At 29.1% G+C, this 27,499-nt stretch overlaps 1 protein-coding gene across 3 annotated transcripts; it reads right to left on the bottom strand.

Moving 5' to 3' along the window:
* Positions 1–26,376, bottom strand: LOC111631477 (activated RNA polymerase II transcriptional coactivator p15-like). 3 transcript variants are annotated; one of them, XM_023375721.1, is made up of 5 exons: positions 26,285–26,376; positions 14,764–14,839; positions 12,489–12,569; positions 2,631–2,736; positions 1–528 (listed from the first exon to the last, which is right to left on the bottom strand). In XM_023375721.1, exons 2-5 carry the CDS (start codon positions 14,830–14,832, stop codon positions 449–451), a joined length of 336 nt encoding a protein of 111 aa, XP_023231489.1. In that variant the 5' UTR covers positions 14,833–14,839; positions 26,285–26,376; the 3' UTR covers positions 1–448. The 3 variants fall into 3 exon arrangements, with proteins under 3 accessions (XP_023231489.1, XP_023231490.1, XP_023231488.1); XM_023375722.1 differs by having other exon boundaries at positions 392–528; positions 26,303–26,373; XM_023375720.1 differs by having other exon boundaries at positions 392–528; positions 26,215–26,356.
* Positions 26,377–27,499: the final 1,123 nt, after the last annotated feature.

Here is a 27,499-nt window from a genome sequence, read left to right as displayed (position 1 = left end):
GTTTATTGAAATTTAAATTATTACAGAATATTTATATTAAACTGAATTCTTAAAAAGCCATATATTAATTATTTCAACACAAGATGAGAAGTAAACAAACGTTCAATTCTTTGAACTAAATTTTTTTTTATAAAATACTTTACTTAAAAGTATAATTACAAATTTCAATGTAAAAATTTCTTAATGTAATATAAAATTAAATGACAAGAAACAAAATTAAATATGAAATCACATTTTAAACATTTTTGACATCAGTACATTTATGAGGAGAAAAATTATATTTTAAGCCTAACTATCAATTGAATCACACCACACAACCAATATTTTTTTTTCACTTTGAAATATTAAATTTTAGTTGTTATTATTAAAATTCTAAATAAAGGTTTTTCAATTAAAAATTTTAAGAATTTTTAAAGTTTACAAATTTATATAATGTTGAATATTTCAGTTAAAACATTTTAATGGCATCATCTATACTGTCAATGTGTTCTTTTAATGAATTCCATTGATCCAAAGACAAACATATTCCTGAAAACAAAAAAAAATTTTATTACAATCAGTAAATACTTACAATCAAAAATATATTACAAGAATTTAAATTTGAATGTTTAATTTTATTGCAATGGTTAAAAAATTTTAATGTGCATAAGAATATTTTAAATTATATGATCTTGATTTGTTCTCATTTACAAATTTTTAATGAACAGAAATGCAAATGTCACAAACAGTGGTGCACCCAGGATTTAATCTTGGGGAGCTGAACGAACAGATAAAAAAATTTTTAATGCGAATTTGATAAAATTCCTACATTATGTGATTCATTAGTACTATAGAAATAGAAGACATGGCACAATATACAGATTCAGATTCTTTTAATGAAACATACAAAAAATTAGTACATACATAGCGCTGTTTACACACAGCCAAGTAAATATACTGTAAATAAAAAATTAACTTAATTTAGAGAATTTTATAGTGCTTGTTTTTCTTTTTGTGTAACAAATGTAGTCATGTTTATCAGTTTCAATAAGGATAAATATTTTTTACACCACATTCTGTTTTAGAATAAGACAAGACTGATAAAAAAATGCTCACTGTATTTAATTGTAGTTTATAAAGAATCGATAGTATATACCTTATATTACTTTATGAATCTTAAATAATCTTGTTTACAGATCTCCCTTTATAACATCAGGGGAAACCACAGTATATGCAGTATAATATATATATAGGTAAATTATGTGTAACAGAATGAAAAACCATTAAAAAGGAAAACTATAAAAAAAATGAACTTTGGTTCTAATAAAAATTTAATCATTTTATTATATATATATTATTTATTTTTATGAGCATTTATAACATACTAGCTTACCTGTCGCACATTGCTGCGATCTCAGAAGAAACAAAATTCAAGCATACTCGTTATAATAAAATTCAATTTACATTTTATCATTTTCATTGAAAATTATTATTATTATTAATTTTCATCAGGAAAACATTTCAAAGTGTCATTTCAATTCTATTTATTTATTGGAGTTCTTGTGGATACACGATATTCTTTTTTCCATCTAGTGCGTTCACGAATAAATCAAAGGTTTTCTGACGCGTGAGCTGGCCACATACAGTCATCCATGCGAGAAGCACGGATTCTCCAAATTTAGCCCACACATTTGCAGCGATTGTCAGAAGTGATTCCTCATTTTTATATATTTTTTAAAATCCTTTATAATTTTAATTATTTAATTGCTCCTTCCTCTCTTCTTGGTATGTTGTGAAATATCTGATAGTTGGATAATAAACCGTTTTATTGTAATTTGTCTTTTTAAATTATTTTGAGTCGATATTAAAATTTGAAAAAGGTGGGATCCCTAGATCAGTAAAATAGGCAAATTTCCTCCTACAACTTCGGTTGTTGTTTGGGATACAGTTAAGGTTTTAACAAAGTTTGAGCGATTAGCTAAAAATAGTTGAAATAAAGTGATTAAACAAAAATTATTACAAATATCGTAAATAACAGTTCACAAATGCATATACAGTCGACCCCCATATAAGATCATTGATTATTCCGTTTTATATGAATTCCATGTTGTACAAGTCACTTAAATTTTACAAATACGTGACCCGTTCACAGCCCGGTACACATATTTGTAAAATCTAAGTGACTCGTACAACATGGAATTCATATAAAACCGAATAATCAATGATCTTATACGGGGGTCGACTGTATAGATATATTTTTTGGAAAGAGAAATGGTCTTCACAATTTGAAATCCATCAATCTCACGATGAAATGCTCGTATACACTCTATCGTAGGATAAATGTACTATGTAAATGTATCGTAGGATAAATGTGACTATGCCAGAAATGGAGTGTATTAAAAAACTTCCCAAAGCTTCGTGGCAATCTTACTATGCCAGAAACCTTCGCGGGAGTATATTAAACAACTTCCCAAAGTTTCACGGCAATCAGATAAACAGTGTGGTAATGCATGAAGGACAGAGACACACACACACACACACATTCATTTTTATATATATAGATAACAGTTAAATTGTGTAATAGAATAAAAAAAATCAAGGTTTTTAGGCATATGAGAATAAATTTATTCCAAATCAGAAACAAAACATACCTTTCTTTCCTGGTTTTAGATCACCATTTGAATCGTAATATTCTCTAATATCAACCATTACCTTCCCACGAAATTCTCTTACACTCACATACCGCATTTTTGATAACTGCAATTTATATGAAAAATCTTTAGAAATATTAAAGAAAAACTTACTTGCATTAAGAAAAAAATTATATAGCAATGTAATATATATTTTAAAAATTGTAAGATTATCTATTATTTATAATTTACAATTAGTAATGCATTCTCTTTGTTGAAATAATGCCCTCCTTTATGTTATATTTTGAGACAGCATGAAGTGTTGACACTAGACACTGGACTTTTATACACATCCACTTTATTTAGTCTTTAAACTAGTTGTTTCAAGTGCCAATATGTGTTTTAGGCTGGTGTCCCTTATCTATTAGTTGATACACATTAGAGAGGTTGTGGCCGATGTTCAAACGTTACTTCTAGACCACGGGTTCCCACCTATGGGTCGCGACCCAGAAGGGGGTCGCGACGGGCTTTCTGTGGGGTCGCCAACTTATACAGTAAACTAAAAAAAAAATATTTACTATAATGCAATTTTTATTTTTAATGGTATCTTGAAGTTTGAATAATTTCATATACAGTCGATTCCCCTATAACACGGGTTCCTATAGTTCGGATTCCTATATCACGGCGAAAAAAATGCGACAGTATTCATACAAACATGCTAAAAAAACCTCCTATAATTCGGTAAAATGTCATCGCTGACTCGTGTCGCGACAGGATTTCACAAACCATTGAGTTTAAACGAGCAGTGGATCTACTAAAATCCATTTATTATTTAACGTCCATAATAATTATATTTATATTAACGATGTCTCCAAAGTTCAGCGAATTTTTCGCGAAAAAAAATGATTTATCAGGAAGCACGTGAGCGCCATTCGACGGCAATCTCTGCGACGAAAACAAGCTTAAGCAACCACGTAGTCGAACGGTGCACATTCGGTAAGTAATCCTACAATTTTTTGTTTATAGCATAGTTTATACGGATTATTCCCAAAAAATTATACGTATTTTGGAAATATTGAGTCGAATTAGTCTAGAATCGATTAATTTTATGGAAGAAACCTTTCAAACAGCCGTAGTCCGAAAACTGCATACGTGCCGGGCTATGATTGGCTAGACTCGTAAGAAATGGATTCATAAAAACAGAAACATATCTACCGTGTTATAGGGGGTCGACTGTATTTTAAAAAAATTAAAATAAGTGTAATCTAAATAGGCTATTCTGTCACAGTTGGTTGAAACGTGTTGAGAGTTTGAGAGAAATAAATTAAATGTTGAGAATGACACGAGGTTGGCGTTAACAAAAACTCACCCGCGAATTTTGTAGCTGGTTAATAACATGCAATTTCAACCATTGCATTAAATTATTAAACATAATTTAAAATAAAATTATATTAAAAAAACTAATTTCGCTGTTTTTTTAATTACCTTATTAAAAATGCCTTTTTCAATTGTATCGGGGTCGCGGGTCACTTGACTTTTATAAAAAGGGGTCGCCACCCGAAAAAGGTTGGGAACCGTTGTTCTAGACGGCAAGCAGAAGTACACGGTTTACATTTTAACTGCAAGAAAAAATCGTTGTGGTGGACGTTCACATCATCACGTGACTCAATGAACGTCGCGCATTGATTGATGGGAAATTTGTTGAAAAAATGGCAGAACCATTTGACGACGAATTTCCTGAGAGAAGGTAAATAAACAAATTAAGTTATTTTAAATTATTTTTAGGGTGTTATCACACTAAATAATTTTTTTTTTTAACTATAATTAGCATCGTGTTTCCTTGCGTTACAAACAATAGGAAAGTTCCAATGCGTTTTTCCTGTAATCACAATATACTCCTGTTGAGAGAAGTAGTGGTTGTAAATCTGTATGCGTATGATAATCCAAAAGGTGCTTGGAAAAGTATATCTGAAAATTTATGAACATATTATACTGTTGATGGTAGAAGATGCCAAGAAAGAACAACTTTACTTCTACAGTATTATGACAAGGTATGTGAATGCCATCTTGCTTCCCAGATATACAATCTATTACAAAAGTATAAGGACACCACAAATTTTGTGATTTTTCAAAATTTATTTAAATTTTTTATTAGAAAACAGTTTTATATGTTTTAAGACCATTACAAAAATATCATTTTAAGCTTTTTTCTTTTAATAATATTATAAGTTATCACTTTTTACCTGTTACCAAGGTACAGGCACACTTTCTAAAATTATATAAAAATAAATTTTAAATATATTTTAAACACTTTTAATATTTGGTTTCATCCCCTTCGGCTACAATTACTTGAAAAATTTTGTTAGCATGGAGTTTGTTACTTTTTTAATTGTTCATTCTTAATTATTTACAGATTCATATTGTTTCCTATTTTGATAAGCAATGGCTGCTAAAATCCCCCATAAATTTTCAATGGGATCTAAATCTGGACAACATGAAGGCCAGTTAATATTACATCAATATTTTCTTTTTTAAACCAATTTTTTGTTGACATTGAGACATGAATGGCAGCATTATCTTGTTGAAACAACCATTTATGTCCTCCAATTAATGCATCAAAGGTAATCATATTTTTGTCAACAAATACTAAATTAGTTTTTCCTTCCCATCCATCCCATTTACCTCCAAAACTACTCNGCGTAAGCAACCACGTAGTCGAACGGTGCACATTCGGTAAGTAATCCTACAATTTTTTGTTTATAGCATAGTTTATACGGATTATTCCCAAAAAATTATACGTATTTTGGAAATATTGAGTCGAATTAGTCTAGAATCGATTAATTTTATGGAAGAAACCTTTCAAACAGCCGTAGTCCGAAAACTGCATACGTGCCGGGCTATGATTGGCTAGACTCGTAAGAAATGGATTCATAAAAACAGAAACATATCTACCGTGTTATAGGGGGTCGACTGTATTTTAAAAAAATTAAAATAAGTGTAATCTAAATAGGCTATTCTGTCACAGTTGGTTGAAACGTGTTGAGAGTTTGAGAGAAATAAATTAAATGTTGAGAATGACACGAGGTTGGCGTTAACAAAAACTCACCCGCGAATTTTGTAGCTGGTTAATAACATGCAATTTCAACCATTGCATTAAATTATTAAACATAATTTAAAATAAAATTATATTAAAAAAACTAATTTCGCTGTTTTTTTAATTACCTTATTAAAAATGCCTTTTTCAATTGTATCGGGGTCGCGGGTCACTTGACTTTTATAAAAAGGGGTCGCCACCCGAAAAAGGTTGGGAACCGTTGTTCTAGACGGCAAGCAGAAGTACACGGTTTACATTTTAACTGCAAGAAAAAATCGTTGTGGTGGACGTTCACATCATCACGTGACTCAATGAACGTCGCGCATTGATTGATGGGAAATTTGTTGAAAAAATGGCAGAACCATTTGACGACGAATTTCCTGAGAGAAGGTAAATAAACAAATTAAGTTATTTTAAATTATTTTTAGGGTGTTATCACACTAAATAATTTTTTTTTTTAACTATAATTAGCATCGTGTTTCCTTGCGTTACAAACAATAGGAAAGTTCCAATGCGTTTTTCCTGTAATCACAATATACTCCTGTTGAGAGAAGTAGTGGTTGTAAATCTGTATGCGTATGATAATCCAAAAGGTGCTTGGAAAAGTATATCTGAAAATTTATGAACATATTATACTGTTGATGGTAGAAGATGCCAAGAAAGAACAACTTTACTTCTACAGTATTATGACAAGGTATGTGAATGCCATCTTGCTTCCCAGATATACAATCTATTACAAAAGTATAAGGACACCACAAATTTTGTGATTTTTCAAAATTTATTTAAATTTTTTANCATATAGATACGCGTTTCGGGCTTTCGCCCCTCATCAGTCTGTAACATAGATAGGATGTATCTTGTGGACATCTATCAGGCACCTTCCGCACTACGTCTTCCCTCTCCCCTTTCCTTCCCTGCCGACTTGACGGCCTCCCCCGCATACCTCGCAACGTGCAACGTCTCATTCCCAGAATGCCACAGCTACAACTGTATAAATATTCTATTTTAATAGTTGTAACCAGTTTTTGTGAATTTCTATGCTTAGATTCTTGTTAATATTATATTTGTCTGTAGTAATTTCTTTTGTCCCAATTTTTTTCTTTGTGTACTTTTATAACTTCATTCTCACAAAGTCTTGGAACTTATTAATGACGGTATTAAAATCGATGTTTGCAACATTAAATACATTTTAATGTAAGATTTGCCAAATATAAAAATTCTTAATTAATGTTTTAATAATGAATTGAATAATTTACATATTACAATAAGAAAAATGGTTACATTAATTATTACATTCACTGATTTAGTAACACAGTACCACAAACAATACACACATGCGGCGACATTGCGCAAAACTCGAAATGTTTTCATTGTTATGTGTGGCGGCCGAATAATTGTAACTTAGCGCTGCGTCTGAAAATCCAGGTGACGCTGGCGCGACGGTATAAAAGCATGTGCAGGCCGTCCGCCATCATTTTCCCCCCTCTCTGGGCTACGTTAAGCTTGACGAGTGTATATTCTGTACCGACGCTTGTAACCGATCGAGCTCTACTCAATAAGTGTAAAACAAAATCTTGTACGTAATTGTAAATAAATTTTCATGGTGAGATATAAGGCTTCGGTTATTTTATATAATCAACGAACACTCAAGTTAAGTGGTGCATCAATCACCACATTGGTGACCCGGAAGTGATCCCTTCTTTCGAAGCTGATCCAACTACGTCGGCCTGCTCCTCATCGATGTCCGGAAGACTAATAGTGCCAGAGACATTCACCAGCATTCAGAGCAATCGAGTAACAATTATTTTTTTATTTTTACGCTTTTTCACACGTGCTGGATAACACGTGTCGAACGACGGTAGCGGAATCATGGCGATCTACTTGCCAGAAATCGCCCGGATGGCTGTAAGAACCTCACCGTTCTAGAAGGTTAAAGTGGCTTCCTTATCCAACTGTACTAATTAAAATTTCTAAGTGACCTAAAGCATATTGATAATTTTGATAAATCCGAAAGAATGACTTACAGACTATAACCGTTTCCACAAATTTAGTGCTCATTCCTTAACTTAGTGGAAATTAAAAATAAATTCAGGTTGTAAATTATCTTGCCTTAAATACTAGACTTATTATACCGGTCATAAAGGAATTAAAACGAGTGTAATATTTAAGACAGAAGTTAATGCCGGAATATAAGTTGTAGAAATATGTATATTACTTTACATTAAAAACTGAGATAATCAATCTTTTAAAATGCTGATTTAATACTAGTGTAACGGGGTATTTAATTTTAGAATTCCTAGATTCTTGCCAAATAATTACATGATTTATCTAATAAATTTCATTAGTTTTCATCAGAAAAGAAAATACGGCTAAAAGTCTTAAATATTAGAGAGGTTGCGGTACACGTATCAGCGCAAAACGTGTACGGCGGACTGTCCATGCGCCGCCATCTGGCAATTCTAGGCGGTCGATAACGGCGTTCGCTTCGTCTAGAATGGTGAGTAGAAAATCGGTTAAACTTCTTCATTTTTTTGTGTTTGGGGTTAAAATTATGACCTATTTTATTAAGATAACGATTATTTAAGCATTTACGAATAACATTGTGAAGAAACAAACGATTTTAATCCAGAAATTTTATAATTATTCAATTTTTTAGCAAGTGATGTAAAGTATCGATAACATTTTTATGGCTGTGTTCATAAAATAGCTTATCATATTTCAAGCCAGTTTGCGAAGATCTGGAAACAGAAGAAGAGTTTACAGAACGTAATCAATTTCTACAAGAAATAAGAGTTAAAATATGATGCCCAGATAACATATGAGAAATCACAATCACAAGCCATTGCTGGACAGTGAGTCAGGGATGCAGTGATGACATCTTTAAGAGCATCATCTCCTGAGTTTCCATCTGGTAAATATAAAAACTTAAAATTTCTTTATAATACAATTAATACAAGAATTATATAATAATTATACGTTTTAAATTATTTTTGATGAAGATACCAATGTCACAAAAAAAAAGAAAGAAAACTTTGTTGTCTCATACTTACAAAGCAAGCAAGACCAACAGAATCATTTGAAACAAGAATTAAATTTAAATAAAGAACGACTGAAACTGGAACAAAAAAATTACAGTTGGAAAAAGAAAAATCTGATTTAGAGAGAAGCAAGACTGAAGCAGGATGGTGAGGAATGAAGATTGTTATTAGAATTACTTATGAAAAGTTTGAATATAAATTGAATAAAATATGTTTATAAAAACTGAATAAAAATTTTTTAAAATTGAAAAAAATTCTTTATTTATTATTTATTGATTTCATTCTAATTATTTGTCCAATTTGGGGGGTAAACAATTAAAATAATCTGACGTTGCACTACCGTATAAGCAAGTGTGACAGTTTGTAAGTAGTGCACCAACAATATACAGTTTACCGACAAACTGAAGAAACAATTTCAATTTTCTTTTAAATCTAGAAAAGCAAATATTTGAATTATTTTCCCAAATACCCATTCTACACACTCCCTTACTGAACTCATCCTGGAATTAAATACTTGTTGCTCGGGTGTTAAGTTAGCACCACGAAATGGTGTAATGAGGTGTTGATGCAATGAATAACCAGAATCTCCATATAAAACAAATTGGGTCCCTTTCTCAGAACAAGGAATTGCAGCCAACTGCTCTAACAAATTAGATTCTCTTAACATTCCACTGTCGTGATGTTTTCCTTGTAATAGTCCAAATAAATTAGCAATCATACCATCAGGTGTAATGATTGAAATTTCAAACAATGTATATGTTTATGGCCACTGAATACCACCCTTTGATGTGTTATTGGTCGACAAATAAAATGTGCCATTCCATCTATGAACCCCCAACAATTTGTCAATGGTGCATCTTTTGCTGCTATCACTTGGCTGAAGAATTTTAATTTTTCTCTTGTTAGTTTTATTTTGTTGATATTCAATAACTATTTGGAATGGCTACTGTAAATTATATTTAGTGTTTCACGTATAAATCGTAAAAGTTAAGTTTTTGTTCTCCCCAACAAAACAGAAATATCATCAAGTCTATTAGGATAAACTAATCTTCGTAAAAAATACATAATGCATCAATTCCAAGTGAGCGCAATCCATTTTCACAAATAATTACAGATGGAAGGCGTAAAGCAGAATGGAGGTAAAACAAATCATCTCTTGAAAATCTGTTAAAATTATAAAATTTTATAAGTATTATTATTCCTTTTTTTTAAGTATTTACTTTACTTTATAAATATATCACTTACCAAAAATAAAACAATCAATCAGAATCTGTCATTTCGCTTAAATTCATTCTTACTTTCGTCACCGGTATAGCTTTAGTGATATGAAGTAATAAAATGGCTTCTTCATCACTTTCATTCTCATCCATTAAGAGTAATACCTCATCAGTAAACTACAAATTTAATTTTAATTAAATGCTTACTGTGCGAAAATAAAAAAAAGAAAAATTAACACAGCCTTAGAGTTTCTGTGGTCACTTCACATCACNCCTCTATGGTGTGGAAAGCTGGACATTAAAAAGGAATACAGAAAGAAGACTGGAGGCATTTGAGATGTGGATTCACAGAAGGATGCTGAGAGTCCCATGGACGGATCGAGTGACCAACAACGAAATTCTAAGCAGAGCAAGAACAAACAGAAAATTGCTGTCAACAATCAAATGCAGAAAGATTGCATACTTGGGACATATCACTAGAGGAGAAAAATACAAAATCCCACAACTAATCCTCAATGGAAAGATTGAGGGAAAGCGTAAACGAGGCCGAAGACATTTATCATGGATGGACAATATTAAAAAATGGACAGGCATACAAAACATTGGGGAGGTAATGAGAACGGCCGAAGATAGGAACTCCCTCTCCTTGGTGATCGCCAACGTCCGGGAAACCGGGCATGGCACGTGAAGAAGTGCGAAAATAAAATAAAAAAAAAAAAAAAAGTGAACACAGCCTTAGAGTTTCTGTGGTCACTTCACATCACATTAAAAAATATTAAATAATTAAATAATTTCTGAGTTAAAATAATCTATTTTTTACAATGGCAGAAACATTTAACAACAACAAATGTTATCAGCAAAGGTAAATAAACAAATTAAACTATTTTAAAGTGTTTATAGGATGTTTAGTAACACTAAATAATTATTTTTAATTAGCGTGGTGTCTCCTACCATACGATCAGATGATAGGACTACCTCATACTTTTGTCGAGGAAAGTAGTGGCTAATGCAAATTCGAAAGCAGCTCGGAAAATTAATGTTTAGAAAATTTACAAATGCATTACACTGTTGATGGTAGAAGATACCATTGAAGAACAAATCTACCTTAAGATAAGCTATTATGATAACAAATATATGTAAATTCTACATCACTTGCTAAAAAATTGAATTAAATAATTTATGAATTAAATTCATCTGTTTCTTTAAAATATTATTCACAACTTCTTAAATAATCATTATTTTAACAAAATAAATCATAATTTTAACCCCAAACAGAAAAAATGAAGACATTTAAGCCGATTGTCTACTCACCTTGCTACACGTAGTAAACACCGTTATCGACCGCCTAGAACTGCCAGATGGCGGCGCTCAACCGTCTGCCGTACATGTTTTGGGCTGGATATGACAGCCGCAACCTCTCTATTCTCTACAGCAATTTTTACTCTATTATTGATGTACATAAAACCAAAACACCACTATTTACTGTAAACCAGTTAAAATTTCCTAAAACTTGATGTAATTTTTGTTTAAAAAAATTACTCAGAGTTCCATTTACTATGTACAGTACCAAGAATATTGCACACATTATCGGACAACAGCCATATACTGCTTAACACAATATATAATACCAGCAGATGAATCCAGCGTTACCCGAGCAAAAAACAACAAAACAGATTAAGATTATTAGATTATTTCATACTTCAAATCCTTCTGTTCTAGTATTCTAGTAGCCTGGGACACCCCCTAGTGGGCGTTCTAGCAGCAGCGGTGTCACTCCGTGGTATAAAGAATAAATTCTTATTACAAATAAAAATAATAATATACTGCATTTCTCATGGCGTACCCTAATAAAATGCAGCCAAAAATGCAAAAAACTGCATCAAATAATAATATACTGAATTTATTGTTAATTTAAATAATAGCTAGGATTGCACCCTTAGGGGCCGTTCTAGGCATACCATGGCAGATATACAAACAGCATCTCTAATGGCTTATATATTTAGATGAATAATTACTGCTTTAAGTTTTTTAACAATACAAAACTGTATATATACCAGGGGTGGGCAAGCAGAAGTTCAGTGGGAGCAGAAATGTAGGTTTTGCAAAATGCATGGGAGCCGCAGTTCTGTACTTTTTTATTCTGTACAGCAGTACTGTACCACAATTTTATTATATAATATAAAACAAATATTGAATTTTTTTAATAAACATATTTTCACAAAACTGTGGAAATAAAATTGTAAAAATAATAATAAAAAGCAGAAATTAACACTTTCAGCAAGAGTCACATGTAACTCAAAAAGAGCCACATTTGCCCATGTCTGATATATACATTTAATTTATATCCATGTACAAGGAATATTTGTGTGTGTGTGTATGTATGTATGTTATGTGTAATAAATTAACAGCATTTACAACTCAGTAATTATATTTGTAATAAGATTAAGGAATTGTTCATTTATTTTGACTTTAATAGTTATTATTAAACATCATCTCAAATATTCAATTTTTTAAAAATAAGAAAACTTACCTGAAACATTGATGTTTCAGCATTTCCACTACTACTAGCAGATTTCTTATCTACTTTTACTTTCTTCTGTGGTGGATGACGCTGTAATAATGAAACAATAAATCTGTTAAATAAGAAAATATTCCTGTAAAATGTTATGTATTTGAATTAGAGAAATGCTAAAGTTTTTTTATTAAAATGAATTAGTGATAAAACAGAAAGATCACACAATATTCAAACTATGGATAACCATATACTACTCATCAAAACTGCTATTAGAATATTAATATATAGTCTACTTAATATCCACAACAAACTTGTGTTTGTTGCGTGAAATGTTTGAATAATGAACACTTCACAGAACAAACACAAAAAGAAGCAATGTAAAATAGTGAATACTGATTGTCTTCCCTTGTCTCCAGGTGACAATTGAAATCTTTCAGATGTCAACATCGATGCTCAACCCAAGACCGATCGGATAGTATCCCTCCAAATTTTGAATTGTAATTTCAAAATTTAGAGGGATACTATCCCTTGTAATTTCAGCCTTTTGTTTATCTTTCTGACAAATAATGTTTTATAGTCTTTGCAAGACTGTCAGGTGGGTACTTGTTAAGTTTTGTGACAGTTTTAATTTACAAAAGGCAAGAGTTTAACTGTCCCATCAGATATTTGTTAATGTTTTAATACCAAATTTCTAATTTCATCCAGGCCTCACATTTACATAATTTTTTTTGTGCACTAGTTGATTTCTGTTCTCTGAATTTTTGTAAGTACTTTTCTGGACTTTTTATTTAAAAAAAAAACTGATATTATTATTTATCTGAAGACATTTCATCAAATTGATTTTATTCAAACAAAATGTAAATAAAAAATACAATCACATATTAGCAATAATGTGTTAAATTTCACAACTGTGATAATTAAATCACACATCTATAGTAAGTTAATTAACAATAGTTGCTAAAAATATGCAAAAACTTTGTTCAACCCAATTCAACCTTTACTTATTAACCATGGCATCTGAGAAGCATGTGAAAACAATGAAGTCTAAGAAGGTTGTAATATAGACGATTGAGATGAAAAAGGAACTTATCCTGAAGCATGAAAGTGATACATGTGTGACAGAATTGATGGCCATGTTTAAGATGCTGAAGTCAATCATGTGTGACCAATAAATGCAATTTTCATTTTACTGTATAGTACTCACATATTTTATTTATTGTTTTCGTGTTTTAGTTTATTATTAGGATATTTAATTGTGTTATCTTTACCTTAAATTATTTGTATTTGCTGGTTTTAAGTGAAATAGGTATTGCTTAGGGTCTGGGAATAAATTAATTCACTTTCCATTATTTGTAATAGGAAAAATTGATTAAGACTTCAAATGGTCTCCTGGAATGAATTAAATTCAAAGTAGAAGACACCACTGTATTTAGAATTATTTTATAAAATACATAACAGATTACATGCTGAAAGTTATTCTAGATTTTATCAAATTATCATTATATGTAGCTTAAATTGAAATATTTCAACCAAGATGACAGCAATTCTTACTTTTTTTTTTTTTACTGTTACTCTTTAATTTTATAATGCAATATTAAAGTGATATAGCATGCAAAATATGCTATAAAGATAACATATTAAAATGAAACTAATCTAATGTGGATAGTTTCTTTTCAATTAGAAAAAAAGGTATTATAACTAGAAATAGAATCCATAAATCTATCCAATTAAATTTCTTAAAATTATTCTATTAAAAATTTTAATACAAAGAAATCTTTACTCTGACTGATAATTTTTATTAACCTACAGTATGTTTAATCATTCAGTTAACTTTTGCAAAGAAAATCATATATTACTTCTATGTATCGGTAAATTATGGTTTAATTTTGCTTCAAAAATTCAATTTTTATAGACTGCATTTATAATTATATATCTATAAAATTTTTTATACATTTGGTATTAAGCATTCGATCCATTTAAACTTTGAAAATAAGAAAAAAACAACATACAACAACATGATTCTATTAGCATTGTCAAATGATCCACTGGATTAAGCTAGCAGGTCATTGCATACTAAGAGAAAAATATCTCACACTTAAGATAAAGCCAGAATTAAATTATTTTTCAGAACAAATTATAAATATAAATTACAATTAGTATCAATTAAATTTCAACTGAAATTGCAGTATTTTTTCCTGATAAAGCTTTGATTCATTCATAAGTCAAATGGATATAAATTAATAAACTGGTATATTGTATTTATATAATCACATGTTAAAAATAAACTTACATCTTCAGGACCAGAATCAGAATCACTACTACTTTGTTGAATTCTTGACTTTGATTTCTTACTTGACATTTTTTATCTATATGAAAAACAAATTTGTTAAAATCATTATATATATATATAAACAAACTATTACTCAAAATTTATAAAGATATTTGAAGAATAAAATTTTATGATTTAAGTCTTAAAAAATTTATGAAAATATATCATTATAGAAAATCTTATATCATCATCTTATCAGTAAATAAATGGAAAATAGATAATGTGACTCCTGAATCAAGTAAAAATATTATTCTAATCTCACAAAAAGGGATCTCTAAAAAGCAGACTAAAAAAAAAAAAAACAGAATTTGGAGATTATTTACTCACTAATGATGATCAAAGAAAAGATGATGTAGCATTTAATCGAAAAAATCTTTTTTAAAATAGCATTTGCTTCATTAGAAAACGGCAACAGACCAATCAGAATTAAAGACAAATGCAAAACTTTGAAAAGTCAGCTACAATTGCTGATAAAGGTATGAAAGAAACTTTTTTCCTTTTGAATTTGAAATTATATGAATATGATAAATTACTGTACTGTTATGTTAATCAACTCTAAAATTCCAGGGAAAATGGAAAAATTGAATGAAATTAAAAAAATGAATTTAGAAAACATATTGGTAAATGTTTGAAGAAGTTACAAAGCTGGCCAGACAGGGAGATATATAAACACCAAAGACGGCAACATGCTTTCCTATGCTTGGCGCTACTTATGTGAAGAACAAGAAAACGATGACGATACGTAACATGTGCATGAGTTCGAATATTTTAAAACTAAGCGTTCATTCTAAGAATGGAATCCGATTGTCCTTTTAACCTGAAGCAGACCTCGACTGAGGCCGAAAATGTTTGTTTTTACGAATAATTAAGAAGTACCGGACAACAAAGGTGTAGTAAGTACAATTTTATGGAATTATAGTTAAACTACTCACCACACTGGATTAATGATAATGACGCACTCGGAACCAATTACAGCACGGTGACGAGCGAAACACGAAAAAACAAACATTTTCAAACATAACAAATTATTGAAATTATTACAAAAGTTGCTACTACTTTACTACTTTATTTCCATTTTCTTTTTTTATAATAAAAGATAGGAAGTGGTCTATGGATAACAATTAAGATAATTTATTTGTACAAGCCAACACCATATATGTCAAAGTAAGTTCATTTTGTTATAATTGTAATGTATTTTAAATATTGCTTATATAAAAAAACTTTTTATTTTGTAGTCTGAAGAAGATCCAAATAAGTTGAAATGCATTATTATTAGTAAAAGATAATTTTTTAGAATTGTTTTCTAAGTAGTCAGTCTTGTGTTAAAATCACTCTGATGGGAACAATATCCTTAGATGTACTTTCTCATATAAGTTTAATTTAATTGTTACAATCAAATATCATAAAATTGCTTTATTGTTATATCACATAAGTATATCTACACATTTTCATATTTATAATTTATAGAAAAATTTTATTTTGATCATTTTAATTTGATTCTATTTTATGATATTTGTGTGCTATCCTGTGATAAATTGACCAAAGATGTTGCAACTCCCACTCCAGATCATTTGCACTCATAGATGGCTGTTGCTGGGGTCTCATCTGGTCACACAAATGTATGATGGACAACAAATCTAGAGACCAGGCAGACCAAGGAAGTGTGGTGATGTGGCAAAGACATTCCTGGGAAACCCTAGCTGTGTGCAGCTGAGCATTATCATGCTGGAAATTGCAGTCCTGCCATGAAGAGCAACATGTGAAGGTTTGTATTTCCTAAATATATCTGTGCTATCAATGTTTTCTTGCACCGCTACTATGACTGACTGACTAACATATAAGACTGCTCTGCCGACCAGCATGAGACAGTGAGCCATTCAATACCAGAGGTGAGTGCTTCAGCAATCATCAGTAGTTTACTACTTCCTAACATAGTACTCACCTGATTCCAACAAAACCAGGATTTATCACTGAAGACTCTGCTATGAACACTACTAGATCATAGCAATTAATCCCCGTTTCTCTGTCATAGAATCACCGCAAATGAAAACTGACAATATTAGGAGCTAATGAACAGAATGCATAGCATTTACGATGCATGCAAATTTGTCTCTGCAAGTTGTTTAGCTAATTTGTTTTTGGATGGTGGACAAAATGCCCTTGCAGCTGTTTGTGCTTTTCTGATGATCAGATGATTATTTCTCCTGGCAGTCTGTCCAGAGTTTGTCTGCCGTGTGTATACTTCCTCAGTCAGGTCAGAATATCCCATACAGCAAGCAATTTGACAAAACAGCCATCTTGTTTCTCTCAGCCCAATGATGTCTTCTTTCTCAAACATTGTCAGCTATAAATAATGTCTTTTGATTCTTTTATATGTATAACTGGCATTCAAGACATCCAAATTACAAGTGCATTGAAAATTCTAGACACCGAGCCTTTTCATAGGATACTGGAATAATGATTTTAAAGCACTCTAGTAATATTAACTGGCTGCAATTAAAGCACAACCATAATCATTTACATACATACCTGAGACATAATTACTGCAAAACTTGGCATACAGCTATATGAACAATTAGACTAACTTTTTTGTCAATGATTATATATCTTCTGTCAAGTAAACTAACAAGTAAACATTCAAAATTCAAAAGAAAATCAATATATGATTGTTAATTTATTTGTTTGAAAGTGTATTTTTTTTTTAATTTTGAATGTGTTCAAGTAAACTTGTTTGTTTGAAAGATATGTTACATTTGGATAATTATACTGTTTACTGAACCAAAAGTACTATTTTAAAATATGAAACAAATGTTGGAAAATTAAAAGGTACATTAGTTATTGTAAATATTCCAGTTTTATTAGATTAATGATAGATAAAACATAAAGAACTTTCACTGAAAGCTAATTCTTTCTATATCAAGATGTTTAATATTTATTCTTACTTTAATGATTTCTTGGAGTTTTACATTGAATTCAGCTAAGAGATATTACAGATAATCTCTAGATAATTTTCTGATAAATAATAATGATAAACATTACTATCTAGTGCAAGTCATATGCTTTTATCCTTTGTTTCGTGGCAAGTATTTAATAGCATGTTCTTTTACATTACTATTTAATTATAGGTGCTAATCGAATCTCTTAAGAATGAGCAGAACAGCTGTTTTGACCTTATATGACTGTTGTCACAGACAAAAATTACTATGACTAGATGTTTGTTTACTTAATATCAAACACTTATAATTATGTTATCTGGGTACATCTTATTTATAGTCTTCTTAGAGCTCATTAAATCTAGTTTGTCAAGTTTATTTGTTAAGCCAGGAATAAAACCTGCAATTTCTTGAACAATGTTTTAGATTTATCCAACTCACTGTCATTTTTTATTGTCAATATTGTAGATAATTATACAAATTTACATATGTTGTGTTGTATATAATCATATTACACTATAAACCCTAATGGTTAGTATAGGATGTTATATAAGGCATTCTACTCAAAAGTATCCAACTTGATTTGAAAAAATTAATGGTTAAAGATATAAAGATTTTATATGAGAGAAAAATTCACATCTCTATGTGCAATCCAGCAGTTACAGCAATAACATCAAGGTAGTAGGCAATTTCCTGCTATGTATGCTGCAGCATATCCTGTTTCACAGTTGCAATGGCTGCAATGATGCACTCCCAAAGATTCTGAAGTTTCTGACCAAAGTTGTATAAACCATACTTTTAACATAACCCCACAAAAAGAAATCTAAGGGAGTCAGATTGGGAGAACTTGGCAACCATGCTATCAGACATACCAGACTATGACCTACACTTTCTCCTGTGGCAAAGTCATGACTGGACAATAATGCTCATCATTCAACTTCTGCACCATCTGGCAGTATGAAAAAAAATCTCTATAAACTTAACAAGTTTTCTCACCAGATACCATTTTTTTGTTTTTATATATCTTAAACCATTCATTTTTTTATGGTGAATTAAAATCAGGTATTTTCAAGCAAAACACACTGTATTGTTGGTTAGGTTAGCTTTAATAACTTAATTGAAAATAAGTTATAAAAATTTAAATGTGTCTAGGTAATTTTTTTTAACTCTTTCTGCCCTCTTTGCTCTAAGAGGACCTTTATTCAAGCCCACTGTGGGTTTGGCCAGGCCAACAGTAGGGCAGATGGGTGACGAATAAGAATCTTGGGGTTTTTACCCATCTGGGTTCATTCCCATGTCTCCAGAGTGGTAGGTGGATATATTAACTGTTTGGCCATCTGGCTATCAAATGTATCTCGATGATGTTTTTTCAAATGATATGAAAATAATGTAACACAACAGACAGGGAAGTACAGTACCTTATCTTTTATTTAAGCTTTATAAAGTTTGTACCCTTAGTTATATTTAATTTTACCTTGTATCATAAATCAGAAATATTTTGGAAAAACTTATATCAAGCTTTGTCACTAGCAATTTCTGTTCAAATAGTACAAAAATGATTAAAAGAGAATAGATAATTTGATTTATTTAATGACCAATACGTGTTAAAAGATTTGGCTTATTGATCTGAACTATTTTGAATTAAATTTATAAAATTTGATTTAGTTTCCACTCAGGTAACTAAAATGAAATGACGTTTAAATGATCTTGGACCCTTAAAAATTAATTCATTTACATTTCCTATAATTTAAAAAATTCTCAAGATATTTTTTGATTATTTTGAATTTTTATTTCAAAATATTGTTGTTAATGTCTCTTTTTACTTCATATTAATTTTTGTCATGAAAACAATTCTTGATCTTCATCTGTATGAAAATGTTCACAAACCACATATTTCCTATCCACTTCAACTTGGGCTAAGTCAATGGACACCATAAACCACTATAATAGGAGGGAGTCTGGGTCTGGTCATGTAGTATAGCCTCTTAAAAATACATTTCAACTCAGAACATGTTTTATCTGTTGAAAATATGTCATATACATAGCATCATTGCATGCTGTATATATGCCTGGTAGATCATATCAGAAAAACTATCAAAAGAAACAATTCCGAAATCTGCCAGTTTATTGTTAAATTAATGAGAACCAGTGATGGAACAGCAGTGCAAGTTGTTGCACAATTATAATTATTTAATTTAGATCATTATTATAAAAAATTAATATGGAATGGTGTATAATTTAGTTACAAAATAACAAAAATACATATTCATGGTTTCATGTAATGTGATGTAAATAATTAATTATAAGAGTAAAATGTAAATTCTAAAAACATTTAAACATTAACATAAACTATCAACATTGAGAGAGAGGGAAAAAAAAAAAAAAACATTTGTAAGAAAAATAATTCTTAAACACTAAACTTTAAAATGTTCAAATTGTTATATGTAACTGATCTTTGTTTAATTTATTGTTTTTAAGTTTCTTCAGAGAAGTTGCAAAAAGCTTTTGCTTTTTTGCAACTCCCCTGGTGTTTGCACATCCCACTTAATGTTTAAATTAAGAAAATAAAAGTATTTAGGCATCTAGCTTCCTTAGTGATGGAGGTAACTTGTATGGCCACAAATAGTCACCAGGATGAGATTAAAATTTGCAAAATATTGGGTCATTTGTAGTCATTCCATGATTTATGGACATTCCCTAAGTTATCATCATCATCATCATCAAGAAGAATAACACTGAAAAAGAAATTATAAGCAAAACAAAGACAAATATTTCATAATAATAGTAATAATCATCTACTTTGTCTTTAAAGGTTATGGAGTATAAGTTGTCAAATTTCTAAAATTTCCAAAATATGAAAAATAAATATTAAGAGTCAACTGTTTAAATATTGAAATTTGCATTTATCATAGTAGTATTCTAATTACATATGTATCAATAAAAAAGAATTAACAACCTTATCAGTGAAGTTAAATATACAATGATGAAGCTTGTTTAGTATATCACTAAAATGTAAATTTTTAACAAGAAATTATTTATTGCGATATTGTCACAAAAACTGCAGGGCTGCAATTTTTAATTAATTTAATTTATAATATATGCTCTCCACCTTAAATTAGTATTATAGTGTCTTGCCCCTGTACATCATACTTCTCCTTTAACAATTGAGTTGTGCTAGTCATCTATTAACCACTTCCAGGAGAAGAATTTTGAATTGAAATAAGTAACATGATTTCTGGTTTGCATCAGAAGTTCATATATAATTAATTTGACCTGTAAGGTTTCCATATCTGATCTCGGATTTCATCTATCTAACTCCTTTCTCAGGATTAAGAAAATACTGACAGATGAGAATTTATAGGTCTATAATTTTTTCAAATTGCAGCCCAATAAAGAAAAACTAATAAAATTTGACTGATTAATAGATAAATTGAGAGATATAATCAACAGCTCAACTAATCTTGTATTTAATGATACCTCTTAACTTATAATGATATTAATATTTTCATCTATTTAACTCAGTATTCAACTATTTAATCATCATATTAACTTATAGAATTTTGATTATTAAACAAGGCATTACAATGCAACACACACAATCAGATACAAATAATATATACAAAAATCTAATAGGTGCATGTATATGTATAATAATTCTTCTTGAATAAAATTATATAGTTGAAATATATAATAGTTTCTTTAATTCAAAATTATTTAAACCTGCCATATTAGAGAAAATAATTACTGAAGTTAGTTCAAATGTTTTCAGTTTAATCCTACAGAACACAAAGTTTATTTCATAAAATCATTTAATAGATTCTGAAATGTTCATTGTTTTTTTTTTTAAATTCTGTTATTAAAGATATTTTCAATGGTTTAAATATAATTAGTAGAATAACATGTTAAATTTTTACTTACAGAAAATAATATATTTTGTCATTTTAATGTAACAAATTTATTTGAAAGTATAACTTTATATAGAAATATTACCTAAACAAATAACTTGTAAATAAGGCAAACAAACAATTTAATTTCTTTTCTTGTTATACGAAAGTATTAAATTACAATATTGTTGAAATAGAATATGAGTAATCTTTTGCAAGCTAAAACATTGCTTTGTTATATTTTAATCTCATTTATAATAAAAAGATTTGATAAATCCGATAAATATTTTTTTAATAATTAAAATATCTACTTTAATTTTTACCTTCAATAAGTAAATAAAAATTAAATTGCTACAAAACATTGAGAAATTATAGATCTATGTAATATTTGTTTTTATAACAAACAATTACACATGACATTGATCAGGCTACTATGACAATCAAGTAAGTTTGTATGCAGTAAAGCAATATAATGAAAACCACTTTGAAAATTACAAAGATATTTATATAATTTTTCTAAGAATGTAATATATAGTCTGCTAAGAAATTTAATGAACAGCACCATAGTTAAAATTTAGAAGAAAAAATGTAATTTGCATATAAAAATTCAAAATATCATTTCAAGGAAAAAAAAGCAATTAAACTAAGAATAATATAGAATAATTTATAACATTATTACTTGTATTTAAAAAGTGATTGTGTTGTAAATAATCCATACTAAAGGTATAAATAAATGACTAAAGCTAACCAGATCTAAGAAAGGAAAAAATATAAGAAGCAAATCAGAGAAACAACAGTTTTTTAAAAGAAATATACCAGTGCAAAGCCAAATACTTAGATGCAGAAATAGATAATGGAAAATGTTGATAGAAACAAAAAATCAAAACAAGTCTATTTCTGTTCTGTATTAACAGTATTATACATAAAAATTCTGTCAAGGACTATGAATTAGTTGTAGATAATGAAACTAGTGTTTGTGAAAAATTTGGCTTTATATCAGCTTCGCTTGTCATTTAAATTTATGATCAAGGAAAAACATGAATTTTTAATTCTGAAAAATATTTAATAGCCATACAAAAAGTTGTCCAAAAGTTTGGTTTCAGAATTGCACTTGAATCTTTTCTACAGTAAATATCTACTTAAGATAGTATTATGCTTCTACTTTATTTTATACCTTGCTTCTTTCTAATAATAAAGTAGGCAATTATCCAAATCGCACAACTATCTCATTCTGGATCAATTAGCACATCATAACCATTCTCCTCTTGTTCTAGATTCTCACTGACTGAAATGTTTGTTTTTGCTTGACACAGAAAAAGTTAAAATTTTTCAACTTCCATATTCTATTGCATATTTTATCAACTCCGGTAGAAAAATTATGACATTTTTTGTTTGTCATCACTTTCCATTGTCTGTTTCTGCACTAAATATCTAGCTTAACTGTTATACTGACAAACTGACAGAAGCAAAATTATTTCAAGAATACAATTAAAATAAAATCAATAATAATTCTTGTAAACAAAATATCATAAAAGATGTTACCAACTACTAACTGATATATATATACACTCAAAATACTTCCAAAATTATCAACAACAGAACATTAAAATGAACCCAAGAGTATAATTGCATAACAGTAGAAAAAAACATTTATAAATAAAAATTTAGAATTAACACACTGCAAAGATATTATACACTGCATGTTATAAAAGAAATTTTTTTAGAGCTGAAAATAAATAAAACTTTTCATTGAAAGATTTCTATGTAAAATTGAACTTCTATCATATCTAAGGATACTAACTGATAAAGTATGAAAATATATCTTGTCATAACTCCATGTCCAACTAATATTTCTCAATTAGTTGATATAACCAACAGGTTATTTTTCTAAATGTGTCAAATCAGTACATATTTCTGCCATATTATTTACTAAATTTAAATTGAGGTACTCACATTACTACCTACTTATTAAAATGTGTATATATATTGTAGCAGTATGACAATTACCATTATAAGTTATGCTTTGGAAAATTAGTGTCATTTAATACGGTGTTTTCTTTTGTGGAAACTGAAAACTAGTAGCTGAAAGCTCAGACCAGAACTAGTCTGCAAACCATACTATTTTTTAGCATGAAACTAGACAAATCTTAGAAGTTAATAGAATCAAAGTAATTGGCCCTTCAATAGTACAGATTAAATCATGTGCAAAACAATTGGAATATCTTTGTACAAAAAATATGTATCAAGATAATAAACATTTTACTCACATTCCAATTTAAAAGAGAACTTCACCAACATAAGATAATTGATTTACCATTAATGCAACTTTTGGCACTGTTTAAAGTAATGATAGAAAAAACATTTATAAATAAAAATTTCATATAGTATTGATACTCAAAGTACTGTATTGTTCTCTATTCTTTATTATATTTTCAACTTATTAATTTCTAGTGTTTATTAAAAATATATAAATGTCTGTATACATGTTATTTTTAGTTTAAAAAAAAATGTTCAAAATTTTTTAGAAATTAACTTTTTAATGTTTTTTAAATTGTATATTTTGTTACAATAAAAAAAGCATAGTTTTCTAATAATTAAGGTCATCTATTAGACAAAATTTGGAAAACTTGAATTTTATCTAGTATTTTATTATAGGATATTGTCCAAGTTAAATAAAATCTAACTTGGACAATATAGTTACATTTGGAAAAATGTAACTGTATTAGATTACTATTACGGCATCTGGAAAATACCATATGACTTCTACAGGATTAGTAACTCATTTTCAAGACAGTTTTAAACAAAAATTTTTAAGTTCAGAATTGATTAGATACATATTCTATTTGAAACTTTGACAAATTCTGCTTGAAATTTCTTTACAATTATTCTAGTTTAATTAGTCCAAGAACAGATTATTAAACCCAAATGCATTTAAACCAAACTATGCTTATTTCTTTTCAATTACATTTACTTTTATATAACATTGAAAATCATAAATGTATATTAAAGCCAAACCAAAGTCATTGCCAGATTATAACAGGTCATATTACTACTAGTACCGTATTTCCCCAAAAGTAAGACCTAACCAGAAAATAAGACCCAGTTAAGATCATCAGCCAGCTAGTCATATTTAATACATCTGTTGCAACCCACAATGGCTGTATTGAATTATAAAATAACAGTATTAATATATAATTAAATATAAATAATAATTATTATTGACATTAATAATTAAAATAAATGGTAATCTAAATTATAATTAAGTATTTGCAAATATCCAAGCAAGCACCTTCGAACAAGACATCCTTGAAAACAAGACCTAACAAGTCTTTTGAAGCAAAAATTAATATAAGACCTGGGCTGTGTTCAGTAACGCAGAATTCTTGCTAAGTCTAGTTATGCTGTGATGTTGAACTCAATTCTAATTACTACTCGGCTCCTCCCACCGCTAGAATTTTAGCTAGTTCAGTCAGCTTCTTTTATCTATGCTAACTTCTACTAGTGACATCATTGTTTTTGTCTGGTCGTAGAATTTGCAAGATGGCTGCACGTATTTGGTTTAAACATATTTTATTATAACCATCACCAAGTTATTCTCTCATTCTAAAATGACTTCAAAATGTAAAATTATCACACGTCGGTATAAGAGATTCCGAATACATTTTAATGGAAGACAGCGGTCCATTTTGTTAATTACAATCATCACGATCTGACACAGCTTCCATTTGAATAATCGTATTGGTTACTTCATCCTTTTCGACCAGTTCGTTTGCGACAGTTGTTGCAATCACGATTTTAACTTTGTCTACTATTTTGCCCAGTTGTCTAAGATGAGTCATTCAGTGATGCTCAGAATATTCTTAGCTTTGCCCACTAAGCCATTCAGAATTCTAACTTAGGTATTCTGAAGTACTGAATACGGCCTCAGTCTTATTTTTGGGGGAACATAGTAACAGTAGTAAAAGTAATAATATAGCCCAATATAATCCAACAATCATTTGGCTTTAAGATGTTTATATTTGTAACTAAAGCGTATTGTTAAATAATTCCAAGATTTTTATTACAATTACGTATAAAAGATAGCCGAGAAAGAATAATTACTAGAATTTACTAGAATGACGAACGGATTCAAACATCGGCGCGAATAAAACGAGTACATACAGAAAGAAAAGAATTTTTATTTGTAAAGTATATCTATCTATATTTAAGAATACAGAATAAAGTTACATAGCTGAAAATAAAAATAAAAAAATTATATATAAGTTAACTTGTAGTACCTGTATTTTCAAAATCAGACATTTTATTAAAACTTTAATATATCATATTTTATAAATAAATGAAATATTTAATAGATAAACACTTGTTTAAAAATTCAAGACAATTAAATGCATCTAATGGGGTTTTTTTTAATCTTCAAAATAATTGGAATTAAACGAAGAATAGAAAAATATAAAATTACATCAGTTAACAAAGGGCTGTATTTTTACATATGACACAAGAGTCTGATATAAGCACATTGCGTATTTAGATTATAAAATGTAATTAATCCGAATAATAAAGTTTATTTGGATTTAAAAAAAACAATCCTTCTTTACCTTACGAATACTAAAATATAATTTAATTAATTGTTACACTTAAATTAATAAAAGAACTAATTAAAATAACCAATTAATATCTCCTAACTTCATACAAAACTTTCGCCAAACGACTTCGCTCGCTTTTCAATCTACGCAGCGACCTCTACAAATATATTCTTTATTTTGTAAGAAACAATAAGTAAAAAAATAAAATAAATAAAATATAATTATATTCATTCATTCTGTTATTCAATGACAATTTATTATTTTCGGATTTCTATTCAGATATAAAAGAAATAAAAATTTCTATTGTTTAAGGGATAATATAATCGATCGGATTTATTGTTATTTTTAGAATAAATTTATAATTGAATCCTATATGAAAATTTTTATTATACTAATAACAATATAGTTATTTTATACTTATTGGACTAATTCTGGACTTTTAAATAATTTTTCTGAAATTTTTGAAAATTCAATTTTTAAACAAGAATCGAAAAACTAGGAATTAACCGCGTTAAGAAGAAAAACACCGAAGAGAATTGCCTCCAAATAAGCGTAGTTTTGGTTTAACATATGTTTTTAGAACATTAAACATTGCTTTTTCAGATTTAAAAAATATATATATATATTTATCACAGAACCACGTGATATTATCATAATAAATATTTATTAATTATTGTGAAGATTGCTGTGTGAGATTTGTTATATTACATATAATAAACAATTACAGTCGACCCTCCCCTATAACACGGTAGATAATTCCGTTTTATATGAATTCCATGTTGTACGAGTCATTTAGATTTTACAAATACGTGTGCTGGGCTGTAACAGCACACGTATTTGTAAAATCTAAATGACTCGTACAACATGGAATTCATATAAAACGGAATTATCTACCGTGTTATAGGGAGTCGACTGTACTTGCTTAGAAGACTACAGAAAATTATTTTCCTCTTCTAGTTGATGTTTTCTTTTATCAGGAACATCAGCCATACAACTATAAAAGATTGCTTGAATATATTCAATAAGAAAAATTCAACTGAAATTGAATGCATATTTTATAATTATAATTGCTTTTATAAATTTATATTTTGATACAAATNCTGAGTTAAAATAATCTATTTTTTACAATGGCAGAAACATTTAACAACAACAAATGTTATCAGCAAAGGTAAATAAACAAATTAAACTATTTTAAAGTGTTTATAGGATGTTTAGTAACACTAAATAATTATTTTTAATTAGCGTGGTGTCTCCTACCATACGATCAGATGATAGGACTACCTCATACTTTTGTCGA

Source organism: Centruroides sculpturatus, unplaced genomic scaffold, assembly GCF_000671375.1.
Source record: "Centruroides sculpturatus isolate CEXI.00-Female unplaced genomic scaffold, Cexi_2.0 scaffold519, whole genome shotgun sequence".
NCBI lineage: Eukaryota > Metazoa > Arthropoda > Arachnida > Scorpiones > Buthidae > Centruroides > Centruroides sculpturatus.
Note: the sequence above shows the minus strand (reverse complement) of the source record. Positions and strands in the feature narration are given on the sequence as shown.

Bases quoted from the DNA above. Each gene is read 5' to 3' on its own strand.
- LOC111631477 (XM_023375721.1), bottom strand. From the start codon at position 14,832: ATGTCAAGTAAGAAATCAAAGTCAAGAATTCAACAAAGTAGTAGTGAT. The intron at 12,570-14,763 runs GTAAGTTTATTT...TCATTATTACAG, and splicing joins CTGATTCTGGTCCTGAAGAT to CGTCATCCACCACAGAAGAA. The intron at 2,737-12,488 runs GTAAGTTTTCTT...TATAAATTGCAG, and splicing joins CTGAAACATCAATGTTTCAG to TTATCAAAAATGCGGTATGT.